We start from the raw sequence: 21,817 nt of genomic DNA, 5'->3' as shown, positions 1-21,817 counted from the left end.
TTTGTGGCCGCTTTCTAGTCCTGCGCAGCTGTTCAGCCGGCGATAACAAAGAGGGGAGGCTGGGCTCCCATGATCATATCTGTGAAGCCAAAATGCAACGTTTTACAGCAGCAGTATTGTTTGAAACACAGAGACCACTGATTCAGTGATGTAAAACACAGCTACTATTCACATACCTGTCACTAACTGGCTGAACCCACGGAAGCACACATGAGCCACAAGACCCCCAAAGTGATGAGTAACCACAGGGGTAGGGGAAATCAGTGTTCCAGGACCTACTGTACACTGGGCACCTGGCTCTTGGGGAGAGCCAGCACTATGGGGGCGGGAGCCTTATAATCATTACTCTCCCTGCATTTTCCACAGACTGTGTTCATTATGGAAGATATCTCGCTGCTGAGGGTGAGCAGGGAATCAAGGGAGGGTCTTCTCCAAAACTGCAGCTTCTGCCCTGGCCCTTAGACAGTTTGCCTGTGTGCAGCAATGGTCCCCAGTGACAGCAGAGTCCAATGACGGCGGAGTGGTGCGGGAAAGTTACCCTTAATGGGGCAAGAAACAAAGCAGCTCTGCCAAAGAACCTGCAGCCGCGGATTGCCCAGTATGTCCATGAGCGTTTCGTGGAGATCTGAGGCAGATTCCCGTGAAGTGAGGGAGTGAATAAACACCCTGTTCTGCCGCTCAGACTGTGCATGTGGCGGTACACACATCATACAGACACAAGCCTGCTTTCTGCTACCCTCCTGCCCCCAACAACTTGCTTCAGCGATTCCCAAAATCAAAGCCACTTACCGGGGCCTCCTCTCTTGTTTGCACTTCGCCAAGCTCCGACCGATGTGATTGGCTAGCCTCCTCTGGGGTAGAGAAGAGCTCTTGACTGCATGCATCTCTGACCTCCGAGTCGTCCTCTGCCTCTGGGCCCCCTCTACATCCTGGTCCAAGATTTCCTCCTCCTGGCTCAGTCCACTCTCTACTGGCATGCGAGTCACCGAAGTATCCACAGTGGCCTTCGCAGTGGAGGTGGGGTCACCACCGAGTATCGTGTCCAGCTCTTTGTAGAACCAGCAGCTCGTGGGCACAGCACCGGAGCGGCGGTTTCCCTCCATCGCCTTGTGGTAGGGGTTCTGCAGCTCCTTCACTTTGACCATCCACTGCAGTGTGTCCCGGTCATGGCCCCTTTCTGTCACGCATTGTGAAATCTGTCCGTAGGTATCATAATTCCTATGGCTGGAGGGCAGCAGGGACTGGACAGCTCCCTCTCCCCAAATGCTGATGAGGTCCAGCAGCTCGGCATTGCTCCAAGTAGAAGATTGCCTGATTCGTGGAGCAGGCATGGTCACCTGGAAAGATACGCTGAGACCACTGCACACATTACCGAGCAAACAGAAAGGAGACTTTCAAAATTCCCAAGGAATTTAAGGGTTGGAGCTGACAGTTGGTCACCTGTGGGCAGGGCAGTAGAGTTCAAACCGAGGACCGGAGAGGCGAGAATAGGCATTGTGGGACCTCCCCGGAGGCCAGTTGCAGTGCTGTAACACTGGTCTATAATTTTTGAGAAGTCGTCTGCTTCAGAGATAAAATGTGCTATTTATTATGTATTTTGATGTGCTGAATTCAAATATGACAATTAAAACAACTGGCTACTGTTTCTAAGATATTTAAGTTTTTACATTTTATGTCTATGTATATTGTGTAGATAGTAGAGTTTTAATCATAAATTGTAAACCTAGGTCTTCATGTTTTTATCGTTGCTTTACATGATAATATTTCACCTATCCTGTTTATGTAACACTTTACAAATCAGCAAAAGGGTTATATAAATAAAATTTATTATGAAACAAAAGGCAAAACTATTATGTACATAGTTTAGTCCTATTCAGTGTCTACTCGGCGCTTCTTGGCTTGTCTCTTGTATTCATTAAATAGAGCATCTGTTGTCACTGTCCAGCAATAGTCTGCAAGCATTGATGGGCTCCATTTGCCCTGATAGCGTTTCTCCATTGTTGAAATGTCCTGGTGAAATCGCTCGCCGTGCTCGTCGCTCACTGCTCCGCAGTTCGGTGGAAAAAAATCTAGATGAGAGTGCAAAAAATGTATCTTTAGTGACATGTTGCAACCAAGGCTTTTGTATGCCTTGAGGAGGTTTTCCACCAACAACCTGTAGTTGTCTGCCTTGTTGTTTCCAAGAAAATTTATTGCCACTAACTAGAAAGCTTTCCATGCTGTCTTCCTTGCCACGCAGTGCATGGTCAAATGCATCATCTCGAAGAAGTTGACGAATCTGAGGACCAACAAAGACACCTTCCTTTATCTTAGCTTCACTTAACCTTGGAAATTTTCCACGGAGGTACTTGAAAGCTGCTTGTGTTTTGTCAATGGCCTTGACAAAGTTCTTCATCAGACCCAGCTTGATGTGTAAGGGTGGTAACAAAATCTCCCTTGATTCAACAAGTGGTGGATGCTGAACACTTTTCCTCCCAGGCTCCAATGACTGTCGGAGTGGCCAATCTTTCTTGATGTAGTAGGAATCTCTTGCACGACTATCCCATTCGCAGAGAAAACAGCAGTATTTTGTGTATCCAGTCTGCAGACCAAGCAAGAGAGCAACAACCTTCAAATCGCCACAAAGCTGCCACTGATGTTGGTCATAGTTTATGCACCTCAAAAGTTGTTTCATGTTGTCATAGGTTTCCTTCATATGGACTGCATGACCAACTGGAATTGATGGCAAAACATTGCCATTATGCAGTAAAACAGCTTTCAGACTCGTCTTCGATGAATCAATGAACAGTCTCCACTCATCTGGATCGTGAACGATGTTGAGGGCTGCCATCACACCATCGATGTTGTTGCAGGCTACAAGATCACCTTCCATGAAGAAGAATGGGACAAGATTCTTTTGACTGTCACGGCACATGGAATCCCTAACATCACCTGCCAGGAGGTTCCACTGCTGTAGTCTGGAGCCCAACAGCTCTGCCTTACTCTTGGGTAGTTCCAAATCCCTGACAAGGTCATTCAGTTCACCTTGTGTTATGAGGTGTGGTTCAGAGGAGGAGGATGGGAGAAAATGTGGGTCCTGTGACATTGATGGTTCAGGACTAGAAGTTTCATCCTCTTCCTCTTCCTCGTCTGACTCAAGTGAGAGTGATTCTGGTGCATCAGGAACCGGCAGTCCTTCTCCGTGGGGTACTGGGCGTATAGCTGATGGAATGTTTGAATAATGCACAGTCCACTTTTTCTTCTTTTGACCCACCTTTCCCAACTGGAGGCACCATGCAGAAGTAACAATGGTTGGTATCATCTGTTGGCTCTCTCCAAATCATTGGCACTGCAAAAAGCATAGATTTCCTTTTCCTGTTCAACCACTGGTGAAGATTTGTTGCACAAGTGTTGCAGCATATGTGTGGGGCCCACCTCTTGTCCTGATCTCCAATTTTGCAACCAAAATAAAGGTGATAGGCTTTTTTTAACCATAGTGGTTATACTGCGCTTCTGTGATGCAAAAGTCACTTCACCACAAACATAGCAGAAGTTAGCTGCACTGTTCACACAAGTATGAGGCATCTCTGCTCACTTTGGCTAAACAGAAATGTGTCCCTTTGCAAAATCAAACACTGACAAATAAGAGATCACGACACTGTATGATTTCTAGAGCTGATCTAGGGCAATTTGTTCAGCAGAGTGATGTAAGCTTCGTTATGATTGCATCATCCATGACTTCTAGGAATAACATGATGCAATTCATATCATGTATGATGCAATACCAGCTTCAGATTGCATTATTCATTGTTTTGCCTAAAAAGCAAGTACTGTCCAAACCCAGTCATAGATTTATTCATAGATCCAGTCAAAGATGTATTTTAGTCATTTCTAGTTTAAAGTGAGATCCCTTCCCTTTATAACTCACTTATCCTCCGCCATTCCCAAGTCATGGGTCGTATATACTGACCCAATAGCATATCTTGAAAACTAGAGCCAATCAACAATTTTAAGCATCATTTTCATTCTCAAGTATAATTATTCGAACCTAATTAAGAATTAGTAAAGTTTGACTACATTTATTTCAGAAGCGTTTTGGCTGTAGAGCAGTGTAATTGACCAGGTGTCTATATTGGCACAGCGGCGCAGTAGCCTCAGCGCAGAAAGCTGTACGCCTCTTGTTGGGGTGGGGTTTTTTAGTGTGCAGAAACTGCGCAGTTTCTGCTGCTAAGTGGTTGGCAGTGTGTATACCTCGGGATTTACACCACAGAAAACTGATTTACTGCGCAGAAACTTGCCTGTGTAAACATGGCCTTAGTTATGACCAGAACTTCATTTGACAACCCAGGGAGGAGTCAGAGAAAGGAGAATGAGAACAAAGGCAGTGGAAATGCTCACTCACGGGGGGTTATGCATATGCCTTGAGGCTTGCAAGGATTTTTGTAAGACTTTCAGAGCTAGGCATTCTTAAAATCTGTTTTTGTTTTGGGTGGGGGGCGGGGGTTGTATGTGTTTTTATCTTATTTCTGGAGGCTTAGACGAGCTTTTATTATTGTATGTAATAAAAAGCCTGGGTATCTGTAATAATTCAGTTAAATTGAGGTTAGAAGTTTTAGGACTTATTCTTCCTGGGAAATCTTATTCCACTTATCTGTCAACACAGTTCTCAAACTTCTTCAGATTATGAACCACTGAAGATATTCTTTCCTGGCCACATCTTTTGACAACCACACTCCTTCCCTGCAGCAAATACAATACTTGGTTACATAGAAAAATAACAGTGAAACCGTTTTAGAGACTTGGCGACAAGAGGAACACACATTTGTTTTAATGTGATGGGTACAGCTGCTTCTTTGTGCCCGCCCCAAAGTTTTTAACTGTGCTGTTTTATTTCCTATTTTGGTGTGAAACTCTAGATTTACTGGTTTCAGAGTAGCAGCCGTGTTAGTCTGTATCCGCAAAAAGAACAGGAGTACTTGTGGCACCTTAGAGACTAACAAATTTATTAGAGCATAAGCTTTCGTGGACTACAGCCCACTTCTTCGGCTGTATGCATCCGAAGGAGTGGGCTGTAGTCCATGAAAGCTTATGCTCTAATAAATTTGTTAGTCTTTAAGGTGCCACAAGTACTCCTGTTCTTTTTTCTAGATTTACTATTAGTAAATCTTTCCTCATTGCCTGCAGTCACTTTTAACCTCATTTCTGGTTCAGTGTGCAGTTTAGTTCTGTTCTTTGTTTTGTATTATCATAGGGCCTGGGGCCCCTGTCGTAGACCAGGAGGACCCCATTGTCCACCTATTAAATCTTGGTGATGTCCACAAATTTGAGCAGGATTGAAGGTTAACCAAAGAAACAAAGGCATGAAGGAGCTATACAGGATGCAGTGAGATGGGTTTGGTTTTGTGTGCTGCTTGCTAATTTATTCCGAAGTGACATGTTTCAAACTTAACTTTATTAATTAAAACTGAATGTTTAGGAAATAAAGCATTTTCTGTAATCGCTAGGCATGCTGACTCAATGAATACCCCTTTGTTTGCAAACGTAACAGGCCTTCTCTTCATTTCCCCTAAGCAAAAATAACAAACTAAACCTGCATGCCACTCTATACTAATAGTGTGGTAGTCAAAATATTGGATTTAAAGCTAGGAATTCCCTGAATTCTGATCCTGGCTCTGATGCTGTCTCCCTCGATGGTGTTGGACAGTTTCCCCATGTATAGCATTGGAATACTTAGCTGCATCACACTGTGGGAACTGATTGTAAAGCTTTGAGAACAGCATATGCTATTTTAAGTATTACTTTTGTAGATATTTCTTGAAGTAGTACAAAGTACAATTAACAAATTGCTGTTCAGATTTAGTTGAAAGGATGGGGTTTGCAAACTACTTCATGTTGATTAATATTGTCTCTGGCAGTATAAAGTTACTTTGAGATGCTGTGCTTTACTGTTTAGCCTAAAATTGATGTAAAAGGAGTATATCATAAGAGAAACTCTAGCAAGACTGGCTTGCACTGAGGTTTTTTTTTTTTTTCCTCCTGTGAAAGTACTGTGTTTTTGTTTTGTTTTTTAATATAAGCAAGATATACCTGTTGCAATCAGTAAATCTATTTTTAGGTGAAGATGGCACTTCGAACCTCAGGACATCTCTTATTGGGAGTTGTTAGAATCTACCACAGGAAAGCTAAATACCTTCTTGCAGACTGTAATGAAGCCTTCATTAAGATCAAGATGGCTTTTCGTCCAGGTACTTGTCATGTATCTTAAACACTTTCCCCCACAAGTTACATTACAATATGTAGTGAGACTTAATAAGCACGTTTGCTGTTTTACATTCCTGATGCTCCTATTGGAATAAGAGAAGTTTGTGTTACTTTGCATAGGGAAATACCATCTTTCAGATGACACTCTGAAATTCTGCTTCTTCCCCAGCACTGCTTCAGTTGAGTGTTCTGGACTAAGGTTTCAGCACTCTTGTCAATAAGACCTATTCAGCAGGTGATATGGGGGTGTGCTGCTTGTTAAATAGCTGCACATGCAATTGGGAAGCACTGAGGGGAATTTGGAACCAGTGGAGTATCAAGAGGCCATGCAGGCAGGAGGTGAAAAAGGGAAATATAGAAGCAAGTTGTTCAGAGAGATGCTATCTTATAATCATATTCCTTGTGATTTTTTGTCTACAATCGGAAAAGTAATACCTATGCTACAGTAACTGAAAGGAATATTTTTTTTTCAGTATTTGTATTTTGTGTTACAGTATTTGATGTCTACTCAGTATCACTGTTTTCCTTAGGATAGTCAGTTTCTCCTATTGTGTGGATGTTTCACGCAGCAACAAAAAAAATAATTTAAGTAGGAAAACGTGATTGTAAAAGCAGAAGAATTGGCAGGGAGACTTGGAGGTGGGGAAGGAGGGAACAAATGTTCTTAATACCTGAAACGACTTTTAACCCAACTTTAAGTTGAGTAACTTAGTTGATTATCTCTGATTTTAGTGTGGGAATTGTAAAAATTTTTTTGCCAATTTGAAATTGTTCAGATTGGACTTCAGTGGCAGCTTCTGGGTGCTCAGTACTTCTGAATCCAGTCTATTTATGTGCCTAAATGTGGCCTGGGGATTTAACTTTAGGAATCCAGTTTTTTTTACAGTGGCATATTTTTGAAAACTGGCACAAAACAGCTTTAAAAAAAATGAGACTTGAAGTATGTAGCATTTTTATTTAGGTTTTTTTGGATCTCCCTTTCTGATCCAGAGTCTCAAGTATATGGCCGTGGCTTTCAGTGGACATTTCACTGCCTGCTTTATTGCATTTAACTTTCATCTGGAACAAAAACATTTGGAGTGGGATTTTTCAGAATCGTTGAGCATTGGCTTGGTGTTTTCCCACTGAAGGTAGTGAAGACAATGGGAGTCTTACCTAAGGGAGCAGAGAGGCCAACACTAAGTGTGTTTGGGAAAAAAAAATCCTATCTTTTGTGTAGATATAGAAACTTATGTCTGAGTGTTCTCCTTTTCAGGTGTTGTTGATTTGCCTGAGGAAAATCGAGAGGCTGCCTACAATGCTATCACTTTACCTGAGGAATTTCATGATTTTGACCAGCCACTGCCTGATCTAGAGTAAGCTTACTTTCTCTTACTAAAGTAGGCTTGCTTTTCTGGAGTAGCGATTTCAAATCTAAATTTATCAATTAACGCAAACAATGGCAGATAAGTACCATTTCAAATTGGATACTTAACCTTTTTAAAAAATGAAATACTTTTTTTGCCTGTGGAACTCCTAGAATGCAAATTGCTATGCCAATCTTTATTTGGTTTACAGTTAAATTTAAAATGCATTGTGTAAATTGAGAAATAAGTCAAATATGTTCCAAGTTATTTACGCTTTCCTAAACCACTTACCTTAATGCTCTTTGCTGTGCATTATATAAATTTAAACTCTTGCTGAATGTAGATAATGTAACCGCTGAATTTCATAAGTACTTTTTGGAGCTTGTTATTCCAAAATTAACCTTAGAGCCACAAGAGGCACAGTATATCTGTAGCTTTTCTTTATTCCTAGCTTTCTAGAAGCTGATCACAATTTCTATTGCCTCACTCTTATCCTAAAGTAATATTTGTTGTTTGTTACATTTTTTAGGGTTGTCTTCATGACTGTATTTATACAAGTGCACAATATATTTCTATAGACAGGCTTCATAACAAAACAATAGTCTATTAAGTAACCTGTAAATTGTTTTAAATTGATCAAATATAATCAAGGAAAGTCTTTTAAAACTGTATGTTCTTTTTATTTAAGCGATATTGATGTGGCTCAACAATTCAGTTTGAACCAGAGTAGAGTGGAAGAAATTACAATGAGAGAAGAAGTGGGCAACATCAGTATTCTTCAGGATAATGATTTTGGTAAAATGCTTTAATATTTTTAATATATGTACTAAGTTAGGTTTTGCTGGCTCTTTGAGTGAAATGAAAGTTTCACAAATCTTGTGGAAATCCTACAAAGTGGGTTAATTAGCACTGAGAATTTTACATGAAATATCACTTAGATGTATTAGTCAAATGTTTTTACAAGAGCGAATACCCTCATTATAGGATGAGTTTTCCAAAAATCTGTCATCTAATAGCCAAAAAAATTGTTGCTGCTTGTAAAGAAGCAACAATAACCATTTGTCAGGTGGATTAATGCTTAAGTGAATATATGAAATGTTCATTTTCTCTTTTAAATGTGGCAGTCTAAATTCATTAGCCAGCAGCTCTTTTCTACCGATTTTCATTGCATTCAGAAATAACTTTTTGACCCCTTATAACTTTTTCTTAGTGGCGGAGCAATTGCAATGATGAAAGTGGTATTCTGAGATTTTTTTTTTTTGTTTCACTATCTCTTGGTGTATTGTTGTACAGAGTGCTTTAGAACTGATAAAAATGTATATGAGTATCCTAAAATTGTTTTCTGTGCTCCAAGCTTGTTTAATATTATCCATAAAATAGGAATCTGTTAATCGGTTGTCTACACATGGGATTAATAGACCTCTCTGGTATTAACCTGTTTTTGGATGTGCATTAAACACAAACTTAGCGCTTAGGGAGCTTTTTCTTTTAATAGATCCAATGGACGTCTCTAGAATGAATATTTTAAATATTTTGGTGCAGTACTGAAGCCATTCTCAATAGGTATGCTTAGAATATATTTTCTACATAAGAAAGAACTTCAGGAGGAGGACAAGAGAGGAAGTTGTTTTGAACAAACCTATGAAATTAAAACAGTACTGAAGAAAGTGTCTTCAAGTGTCCACCATTAACTCTACATTTAAAAAAGTAATAGATAATTTATAAAAGGGTTGAAAACTATAGAAACATAACTGCATTTTGGTGAACAGAAATAACTCTAAAACTTAGAAATTACAGTTATAGAACAAAATTATCTAGTGGGTCGTTTTTTCATGGAATAAGTGAAGCTTCCTGGCTCTTTGAGCTGTGGTCCATGTGTAGTATCTGCTCGTTGGTTTGCTTAAACCTAAATTCTTTATCTGTTTGCCTAAAATTATATTCTTGCAGGAGATTTTGGAATGGATGATCGTGAGATGATGAGAGAAGGTAGTGCATTTGAGGATGACATGCTAGTGAGTACCAGTGCGTCCAATCTTTTACTGGAGCCTGAACAGAGCACCAGTCATCTTAATGAGAAAGCTAACCACCTGGAATATGAAGACCAATACAAGGATGACAATTTTGGAGAAGGAAATGATGGAGGAATATTGGGTATGTTTGAGAAATTAGTGTAGCAACTAGGTTTTATTAACTGTCCCTTGTCTTCTGTCTAAATTGTAAGCTCTCTGGGGCAAGGGCCATGTTTTTTTGTTGTTTTATACAGTGCCTAATAATAATAATTATCCCGGTAAACATTTCATTTTATTTTAAAATATGCAGTTTGAATTAAACCACTTTCCAAATTCAAGGCACTCCACTGTACATGTGAGGCGTGGAAGAGAAACTAGTATGTGAATCTTCTGGCTCATTGAAACCCCTCTGACTCCCTTGGGAGGGATTAAATGTATACAATGAGACTGTTAAGTGTTGGATCCTTTTTACTATGATCCATGAACTTTAAAAACCCTGTGGAATTCTTGCATGATAGACTTAAGCTTTGCATGCAACATGCAAACATTATGTATAATTGGGTAGTCAGAACATAACAGCATACTAATAACAGACACAAGTGTGATAACTAACTTGACTTAATATTGTTTGTTTGGATTTCACTATAAAAAAAACCCACATTTTTTTCCTTTGATGGAGCATGACTGCTGCAAAAAAAAATTCAGATAGTTTGTGTATCTTTAGTCCTTCAGTTTTCTGTGCTGTTATAAGTATACAACATTTTGATTACTTGGGGTTTTTTGGTTTGTTTATGCACACTACCACAACTGATTCTTCTGTTGCTATTTCAGATGACAAACTTCTTAGTAATAATGATGGAGGCATCTTTGATGACCCACCTGCTCTCTCAGAAGGTGGGGTAATGATGCCAGAACAACCTCCCCATGATGATCTGGATGATGATGATAATGTATCAAGTGAGTATTTAATCTAGGACTAAGTTTCATTTTTAAAACTATCACTAGGAATTGTTTAGTTTCATAATAAACATGTTGTGGACTGAAGTTTATAAAAGCTTGTGTTGAACCTGTTGATATATTGTGGTGTTTTCTTTGTGTTCCAACTTAGTCCAAGATGTTTAACTTTCGTTTTGTTTGTTAGTGGGTGGACCAGACAGCCCAGACTCAGTAGATCCAGTTGAACCGTTACCAACTATGACTGATCAAACAACACTGGTTCCAAATGAAGAAGAAGCTTTTGCTTTGGAGCCTATTGACATCACTGGTAAGTAAGCCATTTGAGAACACTTTAATTGAAATATTTGAGACCTTTTGATCTAGGAAAACCTTGAGTTAGTGGAGTAGAAATGAATCTCTTGGTATTATTGCTAACTCAGTTTAGTGGTGTGTTTCCCATTTTTCTTTTCAGAACATCGGATTTTGTCTTGCTTTCCCAAGAAATTCACTACCAGCTTTCTTGCTTGGAGCATATACAGTGCAGTTGCACATATTGGAATATCAACCTTGCTTAGTCCCTTGCTAAGGCAGAACCTGATTTTTTTTGTCTAGTTATCTAATGTCTGATTTAACATAACAGTTATGTTCTTACTGAAACAAATTAAAATCTGCATACTAAAATTATATTTAGGACATAGCTGTCTGCAGTCTGTAAGAAGCAACTCATGCTGACGTGAAGGAAAATAAATATCGTTAGTCTAATTTTAGTTCAGTTATTACTAAAACAAATACTTGGTTGTTTGGTCAAAATGGATAGTAGCATGGTTGAGTTGCTAGCAAAATGACTGGTATTTACTTGTTTACAGTATCAGTTTACATCTTAAAAGTACTGTACAAATATTTAGTGCTGCCACCAAATAGGTTAAGAAATTTTACTACACCTCTACCCCGATATAACGCTGTCCTCGGTAGCCAAAAAATCTTACCACGTTATAGGTGAAACCGCGTTATATCGAACTTGCTTTGATCCGCCGGAGTGCGCTCCTCGTCCCCCCGAGCATTGCTTTACCGCATTATATCCAAATTCGTGTTATATTGGGTCGCGTTATATCGGGGTAGAGGTGTATCTTAAATTTAGGGAATTCTTAGGCAGTATATTTACTTGGAGCCTGTAGGATTTTTACTGTAACATAGTATCAAATCTGTTTCCCTCTCTCTTGTCTTCAACAGTCAAGGAAACCAAAGCAAAGAGGAAGAGAAAGCTGATTGTAGACAGCGTGAAAGAGCTGGATAGCAAGACTATTAGAGCCCAATTAAGTGACTACTCTGATATTGTCACTACTTTGGACTTAGCACCTCCCACTAAGAAATTGATGATGTGGAAAGAGACGGGAGGAGTTGAAAAACTTTTCTCTCTGCCTGCTCAACCTTTGTGGAACAACAGACTATTGAAGGTAATACAGATTTCTGAAGGTTTATTTTTAAATGAATTATATTAAGAACTGATCATGTGGGTGAGGCTGAAAGCTTATATAGCCAGCAAAAATGTGCATTAGCAGCATCTGATAAATAGTACATTTTTGAAAACTTGCTTCAACTGAAAACAAACTTCTGGAGTCTGCATGTAGTTCAGTCACTGATATGTAGGCTGGGAAGGATTAGATTTTTTTTAACAGTAAATATAGATCAGTAGTGTTTTTCAGCACCCACACAAGCCAAGGAAAAAATATTTTCATCTGATTATAATTTGCAGATAGTGAAAGTAAGAAAAGTGTTGTGTGACCACTTAGTTTGATTTAAGGCTATTTACTTTGTCTGTTTTGACATATTCTGACAATTTGATTTAACTATTATGAATCTTTACCTTTTTGACTCTCAGCATTTACTTTCATTAAATAGTTATTGTCTGACCACTACATTTTTGCACGAATATGAAAAATTTAAATCGATAAAATTTTAAAAATGCTTAAAAATAAACATATGTATTAGTCTAAGCTATTAAAAAAAAATGGATTCAGGCAAGCCTGCTGATATGTAACAATTCTTAAACATTCAGGGAAAGAAGCTTTTTAAAACAAGGGGCACATAACGAGAAGTCCATCTCTGAAACAAATATAATATGAAAAATTTATGTGTTAACTACAGATCAGAGAACTACTAGTCTACAAGAGTGATTGTTTTTTCTTATAGCTTTTTACTCGCTGTCTTACACCTCTTGTACCAGAAGACCTCAGAAAGAGGAGGAAAGGTGGAGAAGCTGATAACTTGGATGAGTTCCTTAAAGACTTTGAAAACCCGGAGGTGCCCAGAGAGGAACCGCAGCAGCAGCAACAACAGCGAGATGTTATTGGTTTGTAACTCATTAAACAACATGCTCTACTTCCTTTCAAAGCTTAATTTTTATTTGGTGCTTTATATTAAATTACTAGAGGGGAAACATTTACCTAGGTTATAAAGCACAGGGCTTTGTAATTACTCGTATAACTTGCTACAGTCAGTAACTCCTTTGTTGGTAGATTTCTTTTCTAAATATAGCAGACTTACATGAGACAGCTGTGTCCAGTGAATTAAATGGGCACTGAGGGCTGGTCCGCACATACATTTCCACTGATTTAACTAAATTGACTTTTGCGTCAATTTAATTAAATCAGTACAAAAACTGTGTGAGTATGAAAATATGGACCTAATTGTTGTAAACTCTGGAGGTGCTGTGAGTTGATTGGTGTGAGTTTAAGAAGTGACATGATGATTTATAAACTACTTATATACAACAAAATCAAAATACCTATTTATAAAATGTATTGAATATCCCAAAATATAGATGAACCTATCTTGGAAGAGCCAAGCCGCCTACAGGAATCTATGATGGAAGGCAGCAGAACCAACTTGGATGAATCCGTCATGCCACCCCCACCACCTCAAACAGGCGTGAAACGCAAGGCTCAGCAAGTGGATCCAGAGCCTGTATTACCTGTGAGTAAGATTACAGTGAAGATGTGAGTTACACAGGAGTGGTGACTATATGCTCTGCAAAGAAAGCCTATAGCATCCCTTTATCTAGAAACAGATAACATTCTCTGGTGGGTAGGAAATGGTGTTAGTCTCTGCTACAAATCCTGAAAGTAATTCTCCCAACCCCCACCCCACAGAAACATATCAAAGTGGTTCTGGGACTGTGTCCTACAGAATTTGAGTAAAAATAAAACCAGCCCCAAAACAGTAAGGTCATGGTAAAAAGGTCTATAAGAGAAAAGCTGGTGCTGTGCTATGCTAAGCCCTTACATTTAAAGGAAAGAGAATGTCCCAATGCATTTAACATGTTTGGAATATTTCTTACAATGAGAGTTGCTTCTATAACCACTCAATAGATGATGTAATTTAACGCAGGTTTCGCCAAGATATAATTCAGTGCAACACACAGTTATAGTATTGCTTGTGCTCCTGTCTATCTTGGTGTAAAGAATTGCTTGTTGGCAGACTATTTTGGCAAGAAAAACCTCAGTTTTTCACCCTTCATTTATAAGGATGGGAAACAGTTAATAACTTGGGTACCTCTGCTTCAGTGCAAGCAGTGCGTTTCCAGTTCTCCACGATCTGTGGGGAATGGGGTCTTCAGTACCCTATTTGTAAGTCACTTCTGAAAATATTAGCTAGTGCCTTCATACCAATGTCCTCACTTTTGTCCCACAGAGGATGCCACCGTAGTTTTTAATGCATTGAAGAGGCATTTCCCCAATAAGTTGTCAATGGGGTTTATACAGCAATGCATCTGGCTATCTGGGGGGGGGGCGGGGCGGGGCCTTAAAGCTAGATCTCATCCAAAGTACACCATATTTCTCTGTAGTAAGATCAGTTCCCAGGGTGATGTACTAAACCAACTTCTTGGGAAACAGACTTGTGTTACTAATATTTTATTAGAATTTCTAGGTTTAATGGAATCTAAGATTAAAAAGGTACTTACGGGGAGCTAAGGAAAATAAATGTGTTGTATTTCTTTGCAAAGAACACTTGGATTATTTGTAGCAAGTGTCTGAAAATTAGAAACTTGGATGAAGTTTAATTATGTGGGATTATAAAGATGCCAAATTGTATCTTTAAGATTTTCAGTCCTAAAAGTTCTAGTAGCTGAAATCTTCATGTTAACTCCCATTTAACTTTGTCTCGTGTGTTCTCAAAGCCTCAGCCATTACAACAGTTGGAAATGCCACCTGTAGAAATGCCTCCAGAAGAGCCTCAAAATATCTGCCAACTAATACCAGAGCTGGAACTTTTGCCAGAAAAAGAGAAGGAGAAGGAAAAAGAGAAGGAAGAGGAAGAAGAGGAGGAGGTAGGCATGAGCTCTTAAGGATCAGTCTATAGATTTGACACAGGAAGTATTCGGTGGGGTTCCTGAAAATATTTTTACTGCCATCTCTTTACTTGTGACATCCCTTAAACTAAGTGTTTCAGCTAAGAAAGCATTTTCTGGTTACTTGGGGAGTGAGACAGACAAAGGGTAGAACTTTGAGATATGGAGAACACTCCTGATTGCATGCTTGACTTGATGAGCTGCTCAACTGATTGGAAGGGTATTAGCCATACTTAACATACAGTTAACAGCTATACGTGTTACATTTGGAAATTCAAGGGGTGTTATCAGATTTTAAATGTTGATCAATTTTGTAAAAACAAGCTTTACAAAAAAAGTTTAAGATCAAATGAAACGTTTTCACAAATCTAAAATTCTTATATAGAATTTTAAGCACTGTGTTGTGGCGTTTGAAACACACATGTTACATAATTATGGTCCTGAAACTGACTTAAATGATTTCCATTGCACAAGCTGAGAGAAATTTAAAAGTAAATAGAGTATAAGTGACCAATTAAATTCATTCTTAGACTGTAAATTCTTTGGAACAAAGATTGTAACTTGTGTTTGAAAAGGATCCCTGATCTTGATGTGGCCTCTTGAGTGTTAATGTATGGCCTAGGTGAAGATACTTCTTGGCAGTGTAGATTTTAAACTGACAATGTTGTGTACGTAGCACTGTGGTCATGTAAAAAGCCATGTGCATGCACTGAGGAATAATGTACATATAATTTAGTGCAGTACAATGCAAAGGATCAGACAGGCACCAAAACATAGTTTTGAAAACCCATAACTATCACATCAGAGTTCTAGAAATAAGGACGTCTCCTTCAGCTTGCAATTCCTGAGTTTGCCAATTGGCAGTGGCTTTTTATTTTTTTTTGCTTAAATACAGTGATGGTGGGACAGTAGGAAAGCCACAACTCAGCCTGTAAATTAGTTTTCATCCTGCTTTGAACAGTATTAATTGAAGCAAAAGGAAATTAAATATTTGAAGATTACTAAAGCAGATGGGATTTGGCTTGCAATCTTACCTAGCATTTTCAGTGTTTCAGAAAGTGCTTCTTTTTGGAATGTAGAACATTTCCTTTAAAAGTTGAGCTTACTCTCCATAAGGAGAGGTGGGATGCTCTTGTAGATGAAGTGCAGGAATGGGCATTGAGAGAGATAAGTTCTAGTCTCAATGGTGCCACAGATTTCCTCTGTAGCTTTGAGCAAATCACTTTTCTATGCCTGTTTAATGGGACTCCAAGAATCTGAATGTCTACATGACAATTCTGCAGCAAAAGCCCGCATCACTGGACACGGGTCAGTCTCAGGTGTTTAATTGCTATGTAAACGTACCTTTAACATACAATAAGGGCAGGCAAGTAGCCTTTTGTCAATTATTTTTAGTCCCACTGGGATATCCAGTTTCCTTGTATGTGTTGCCATTCTTCTTCATCCCTTGTAAGTCAAGCCATCGTGACCTTCCAGCTAATTTTTGATTGGCTTGAGGAGTGCTGTAAACAACTCTAGAAACATGGATTTCATTTCACAATTTGTGTGTAAATATTAACCTAAGCCTACAGGTGTTTTTAAGTGAACTTTTTGTCGGTTGCAGGAAGAAGATGGTACGGGGGGTGATCAAGATCAAGAAGAAAGAAGATGGAATAAGAGAACTCAGCAGATGCTTCATGGTCTTCAGGTACATATAGCACTTACCTTTAAAATTACTTCTTGAACCAGTTTAGCGTGTTTTGACCAATGAAGAGGTCAAGTAAAAGCTAGGCGGACAGTAGACACCACATACCTGACTGATACTTTAAAGGTTTGATTTTGAAACGAGCATAGAAAAAGTGTAGGTTGTGATTAGGTAAATCATTGAAAGCACTCTCTAAAAGTAAGCATGTGTATTCATATATTGTGCAATAGAGGGACAGTTGAGCGAGATACTTGTAGAACACTCACAGGTCCTACCTTTGGGTCTGTACTTCGGCTTGCAGCAAAGACAGGAACTCCAAAAACTCTTAATTCCTAATTGTTTTCTGAGCAACACATACCAGCTCCTGCAATGGAACCGAGGCACCTCCAGTTCTTTCAGCTGCCTGCAGACCACATTCGGAACTCCTAACCTTCATTAGCAAATATCTCAAGTTACGGAATCACTCTTGACCACTTCCACAAAGAGAAGCAATACTCAGTGAAATTGGCCAAGAACCATGTGAACACAGCTCAGCTTTGAAAAGACGGTTCACACCCAATCATATATACTAGAAACAGCTGTACTTCCTACCATTATCACATACTTCAGACACACACATGGCTGAGATCCTGACCTTCCTTCTGCTGTTGAGCAGAAGCTTGAGCGACCGTCTGAGGGAAACTTTCGAAGAACTTGTATCCCTGAAGTTGGTCTTAGTTCAGAGAGTCAAGTCACTGTATTCTATATCACTTTACAGAAAAACAAAATCATTCCTGCTGTCTCAAGAAACCCTACAAATGTGGAATAAAGCCATATCTCAAGATGTTGTTGTTACACTTAACTGACAGTGAATTTGTATGAATTCTACCTGAATCTGGAGCACATGGATCAGATTGATCTTGAGTAGGACATAAGAGTTCTGTTCCTGTCTCTGAACAACAAAATACTGGTTCCACACACAGCACCAGGAAAAGACTGCACTGGAGAGTCTCTTAAAAGCTATGGAAGAAATTCACATATGACTTTACTACTTTCTCATAGCAAAATTTCTCTGAGAAAGTTCATGAGAAGCACACATTCTCAGCCCTCCTGGTTGAAATAAATATGATTCTCAGGGTTGTTGGGGAGGTCAGTAAATAAGTTTGAACTGAACTCCCAGAATCAAATCACCTTGCTACATCTCAGTCTAGAAGCCATCTCTTTGTAGGCATAATTCTGGGGGGGTGGAAAAAATTCTCATCAGTTGTCTGAACCTTAGCTGCTTGACATGAGCACTAGTTTGCATTTGGGCATAAGATTGCACAAATTTGAGCAGAAAATTGTTGTGATCTGATACAAAAAAGGCTCCCTGCACACATTACTTGATCGCCTTGACCGGTCAGTCTGGATTCCTTTTTCCCTCAGTTTATTTGACAGCTCTTTTATCTTCAGTGTCTGTAGAAATTACCCACTTTCTCAATATTTGTTTGAGGGAGAGGGGATTGGAGCATTTATAGTACCCTATTTAAAAGCCTGCCTGTCCTGTGCAATATTAATGTGGCTTTAGCTGCTGATAAAAGCTCCTTTTGGTGTCACATTGAACCTGTGAGCTCACTTCATACATGGAAGTTTTAGTTGATATCACTGATTTCTCATTCTGCAAATTGAACGTCAGTGATCTGTCTTGACTAAATTCTTCACAGATGAAGCTGGTGTTCAGAAGCATCCTAACTTCCTTCTGAATACAATGCCAGAGTTCCACCTTAGGGCTTATCTGTTATAAATTGAATCAGTTTAACTAAAGGAATAAAATTAATTTAGTTAAACTCATGCAAACCCCTTTGTGGATACTTCTGTTTTGGTTTGACTATCCATTGTTCTTTTCCCATCCAATAGACTTTGTAAGGCAGACGGTTCTGTACGTGTACATCTACTAACTGTAATTTATGTTCTTCAGAAGCTGTCGCTTTGGTCTGTCATTACAAAAGTATTGTTGGCTAGGAGAATCTCAATTCTCCCGAACTCTAGCAATTTTGAAAAAAAGAGTGATTTGGGATGCTCTCACTGAATAGGTGTCTGATTTTTTTCAAAAGTACCCACTGTTGGAAAATCAAGCCCCTTTAAAAAAAATCTCAAATTGAGCATCCAAAAATCCAGGCACCCAAAATCTCTAGTCATTTCTGAAAATCTTGTCCTTTACTTTATTACTGTAATATGCCTCTACTTTATTACTGTAATATGCCTCTTCTCCCAAATACTTACCGAATCACAGGCAAGCATATGGCTTTAAGTGGCTTGGGATTCTACCAAGGGATTGAAGATACTTGATCTCACGTGTATTGTTATATCTGTCTCTAATTGTTCTTTCTGGCAGAACTAGTGGCGCATCTATCACAGGTGTGATCCCTGCTCAAATGGGGATTACTTTGAGAGCCAGTGTACCCTGAGTTGGGGGAGAATAATTATAATATGGAGATATACCTACCTCATAGAACTGGAAGGGACCCTGAAAGGTCATCAAGTCCAGCCCCCTGCCTTCACTAGCAGGACCAAGTATTGATTTTGCCCCAGATCCCTAAGTGGCCCCCTCAAGGATTGAACTCACAACTCTGGGTTTAGCAGGCCAATGTTCAAACCACTGAGCTATCCCGCCCCTTAAAATGAATGGCAGGCACTGTTTCCTGTGGGATCTGTTGGATTTTGCAATGTGACAGTCTCCCAGGCAGAGGAAGGAGACATTTAAAGCTGGTACATGCATTAGAATTATAGGGACCTCAGGAGGTCATCTAGTCCAACCCCCTGCTCAAAGCAGGACCCAATCCCCAGACAGATTTTTGCCCCAGATTCCTAAATGGCCCCCTCAAGGATTGAACGTACAACCCTGGGTTTAGCATGCCAAGGCTCAAACCACTGAGCTACAAGGAGAAGTAATAGTCACCTGCCCCAGCAGCTGTGGATGACATTAAGTGGAACCTCAAATCCTGAATACAGCTGCCCCTCCCTGATGATTAAAACATCCTGCACCCATTATTGATGAGTACCTTGACACCAAACCCACAGCTGCCAAAACGCTTTGAGGTTTTGCAATATATGACTTCTGTACTAATTAGTGTTGATCATGATTGGGTATGTAGAATTTTGGGGGATTTGTTTATGGTATCAACCAACTTTTGTGTGTGTTTTTTTTTTTTTTTTTTTTTCCAGAGGGCTCTTGCTAAGACTGGAGCAGAATCTATCAGTTTGCTTGAGCTGTGCAGAAATACAAACAGAAAACAAGCGGCAGCAAAATTCTACAGTTTCTTGGTACTCAAAAAGCAGCAAGCTATAGAGCTGACACAAGAAGAGCCCTACAGCGACATCATTGCAACACCTGGTCCCAGATTCCATATTATTTGAATGGTTAGATACATCATAGCTAGTGTTAATTTCACTAGTGCATATGTATTGCCCCATGTGTAGGGCCGACAAGACCATTGGAGAAAATTTAGATTTTAATTGTCTGTACAAAGTCCTTGGTTTTCTTTTGGTTTTGGTTCTTGTATTTTAAATTTACCACTTTCATTTTTAGTGACACTGCTGGGGTGGATGGCTTGAGTTCCAACTGCAAAAACAAGACAAGCAATTCAAGGACCCAGATAAAGATTGTTTTATTCAGAGCAGATGTGTGCAATATTGGTGCATGTAATGTTGAGTGACAATGAAACTGTCTTACTATAATTTGACTAGCTTAATTCAGTAATGATATTTTTAACCTACACAAGTAAACCTGAAAGGCCAACATATTGTCTGATTAAAAACTTTGCCAAACTTGTCTAATATGTTCTGTCTGCTTCTCATAGTAATGAATTTTTCCTTCCCTAGATTTCTGGGTCTATTTTCTTCCTGGGTACCATGGGTCTCTTGCAGCTGCCAATGTGAATGGTAGTGCCTGGCATGTGAACTTTGCTTTGTCATTTTTGCAGTAGGATTTTGTAGCCCTTGATGCTAAAGGAAAACAGATGTCTATGGAAAGCACTTCCTATAACTGATCCTACTTATGCAGGAGGACAGAGCATGTGTAAAACATCTTAGACAAAACATTCCTTTTCATTTATCACCTCATTGCGGTCCACTACTGATAATGGCTAGCTACTGTTAATAGGCAGCAAATAATTCTAGTATTTTCATTTAAAATTTAAAATATCAATACGCTTTAGGTTTGATCGAGCTGTACATAAACCCCAAACTTTTTTAAAGAACAGACTTCTGGATTGTATATTTTCTGACATTAAGCAGGCCTATGAAGATGAGCATAAGAGAAGTTGAACAGATTGCATATGTAAAATATTGAATTAAATCAAGACACAACCTGTACTGAAAGGACAGCAAACTAAATATATAGTACAAGCAGACATAGTTTACTTAAAGCAAATGTTGCTGTGTAAAGTGTATTAATGGCTCTTCGGATATATTTATAGTTTTAGTATTGATTTTCCAATAATGCACACTCCTCTGTTCAGAACATTTTAACAGCTTTGCAAAATAAGTCCTATTGGGTTTTACTATAAAGAATAAAAGCTTTACTGTTAGGACCAGATAGTATCAGAAATTATGTGAATATGTTGATTATGGAAACACGTCTTAACTTTTTTAGGGCAAAATTGTTCACACTGAAAGTTCTGGTTTTAATGTTGGCACTTTTGTGAAATGATTCTCTTTTGGGACTCTGAAATTTCAGTGTATACTCAAGTGTAAAATTATGTGAATGTTTTAAAGATTTGAGACTACATAATGACCGTGTTTTAATAATTGTTGAAAAAGTAAATTGTATAAAATAGTTACTGCAGCTTTATTTTCAACATAATGTGCCTGTAAAACCATGATTTTCCCCTTTGTAAAAAGACATTGTAGATAACTTGAGTGTTTAATTATAGAAAGGTCATTAGTTTCTTGTTACACATTTTGTTAGTCTGTTTTTTGTTGCTTTTCAAGGTTGATATTCTTGAAAATAGGTGATGCTGTATGTATAACTTTTCTAATAAAAATTGTTATAAGCTGTTATGTACTGGTGCTATATCCTGTTTGAATACCTTTCAGTGACATGTTGCCTATTTTGGTATTAGGAGGAGAAGTTAATTCTTTAAAAAGATTCTTAAAAACTCCCTCCAACATGTAAATACTTTTTGCCATTAGCAAGGAACACTTTAAATCAGAGGTGGGCAAACTACGGGCTGCGGGACCGTCCTGTCTGGCCCCAGAGCTCCTGGCCCTGGAGGCTAGCCCCTGGCTCCTCCCC

General features: G+C 39.0%; 1 protein-coding gene across 2 annotated transcripts in view; it reads left to right on the top strand.

The window, feature by feature from the left end:
- The window catches only part of RAD21 (RAD21 cohesin complex component), a 38,514-nt gene extending 16,932 nt beyond the window's left edge, over nucleotides 1–21,582 (top strand). For both annotated transcript variants that reach the window (XM_005287281.5, XM_042843983.2), the window contains exons 3-14: nucleotides 6,095–6,224; nucleotides 7,496–7,595; nucleotides 8,275–8,381; nucleotides 9,534–9,737; nucleotides 10,427–10,552; nucleotides 10,737–10,859; nucleotides 11,762–11,985; nucleotides 12,722–12,881; nucleotides 13,353–13,504; nucleotides 14,709–14,858; nucleotides 16,483–16,566; nucleotides 19,747–21,582. In XM_005287281.5, the coding sequence (XP_005287338.1) occupies nucleotides 6,095–6,224; nucleotides 7,496–7,595; nucleotides 8,275–8,381; nucleotides 9,534–9,737; nucleotides 10,427–10,552; nucleotides 10,737–10,859; nucleotides 11,762–11,985; nucleotides 12,722–12,881; nucleotides 13,353–13,504; nucleotides 14,709–14,858; nucleotides 16,483–16,566; nucleotides 19,747–19,938 (1,752 nt within the window). In that variant the 3' untranslated portion in view covers nucleotides 19,939–21,582. The remainder of the gene's footprint in view (nucleotides 1–6,094; nucleotides 6,225–7,495; nucleotides 7,596–8,274; nucleotides 8,382–9,533; nucleotides 9,738–10,426; nucleotides 10,553–10,736; nucleotides 10,860–11,761; nucleotides 11,986–12,721; nucleotides 12,882–13,352; nucleotides 13,505–14,708; nucleotides 14,859–16,482; nucleotides 16,567–19,746) is intronic.
- Nucleotides 21,583–21,817: the final 235 nt, after the last annotated feature.

This window comes from Chrysemys picta, chromosome 2 (assembly GCF_011386835.1).
Source record: "Chrysemys picta bellii isolate R12L10 chromosome 2, ASM1138683v2, whole genome shotgun sequence".
NCBI classification, from domain to species: Eukaryota; Metazoa; Chordata; order Testudines; family Emydidae; genus Chrysemys; species Chrysemys picta.
This window is presented reverse-complemented; position numbering and strand designations above follow the sequence as displayed.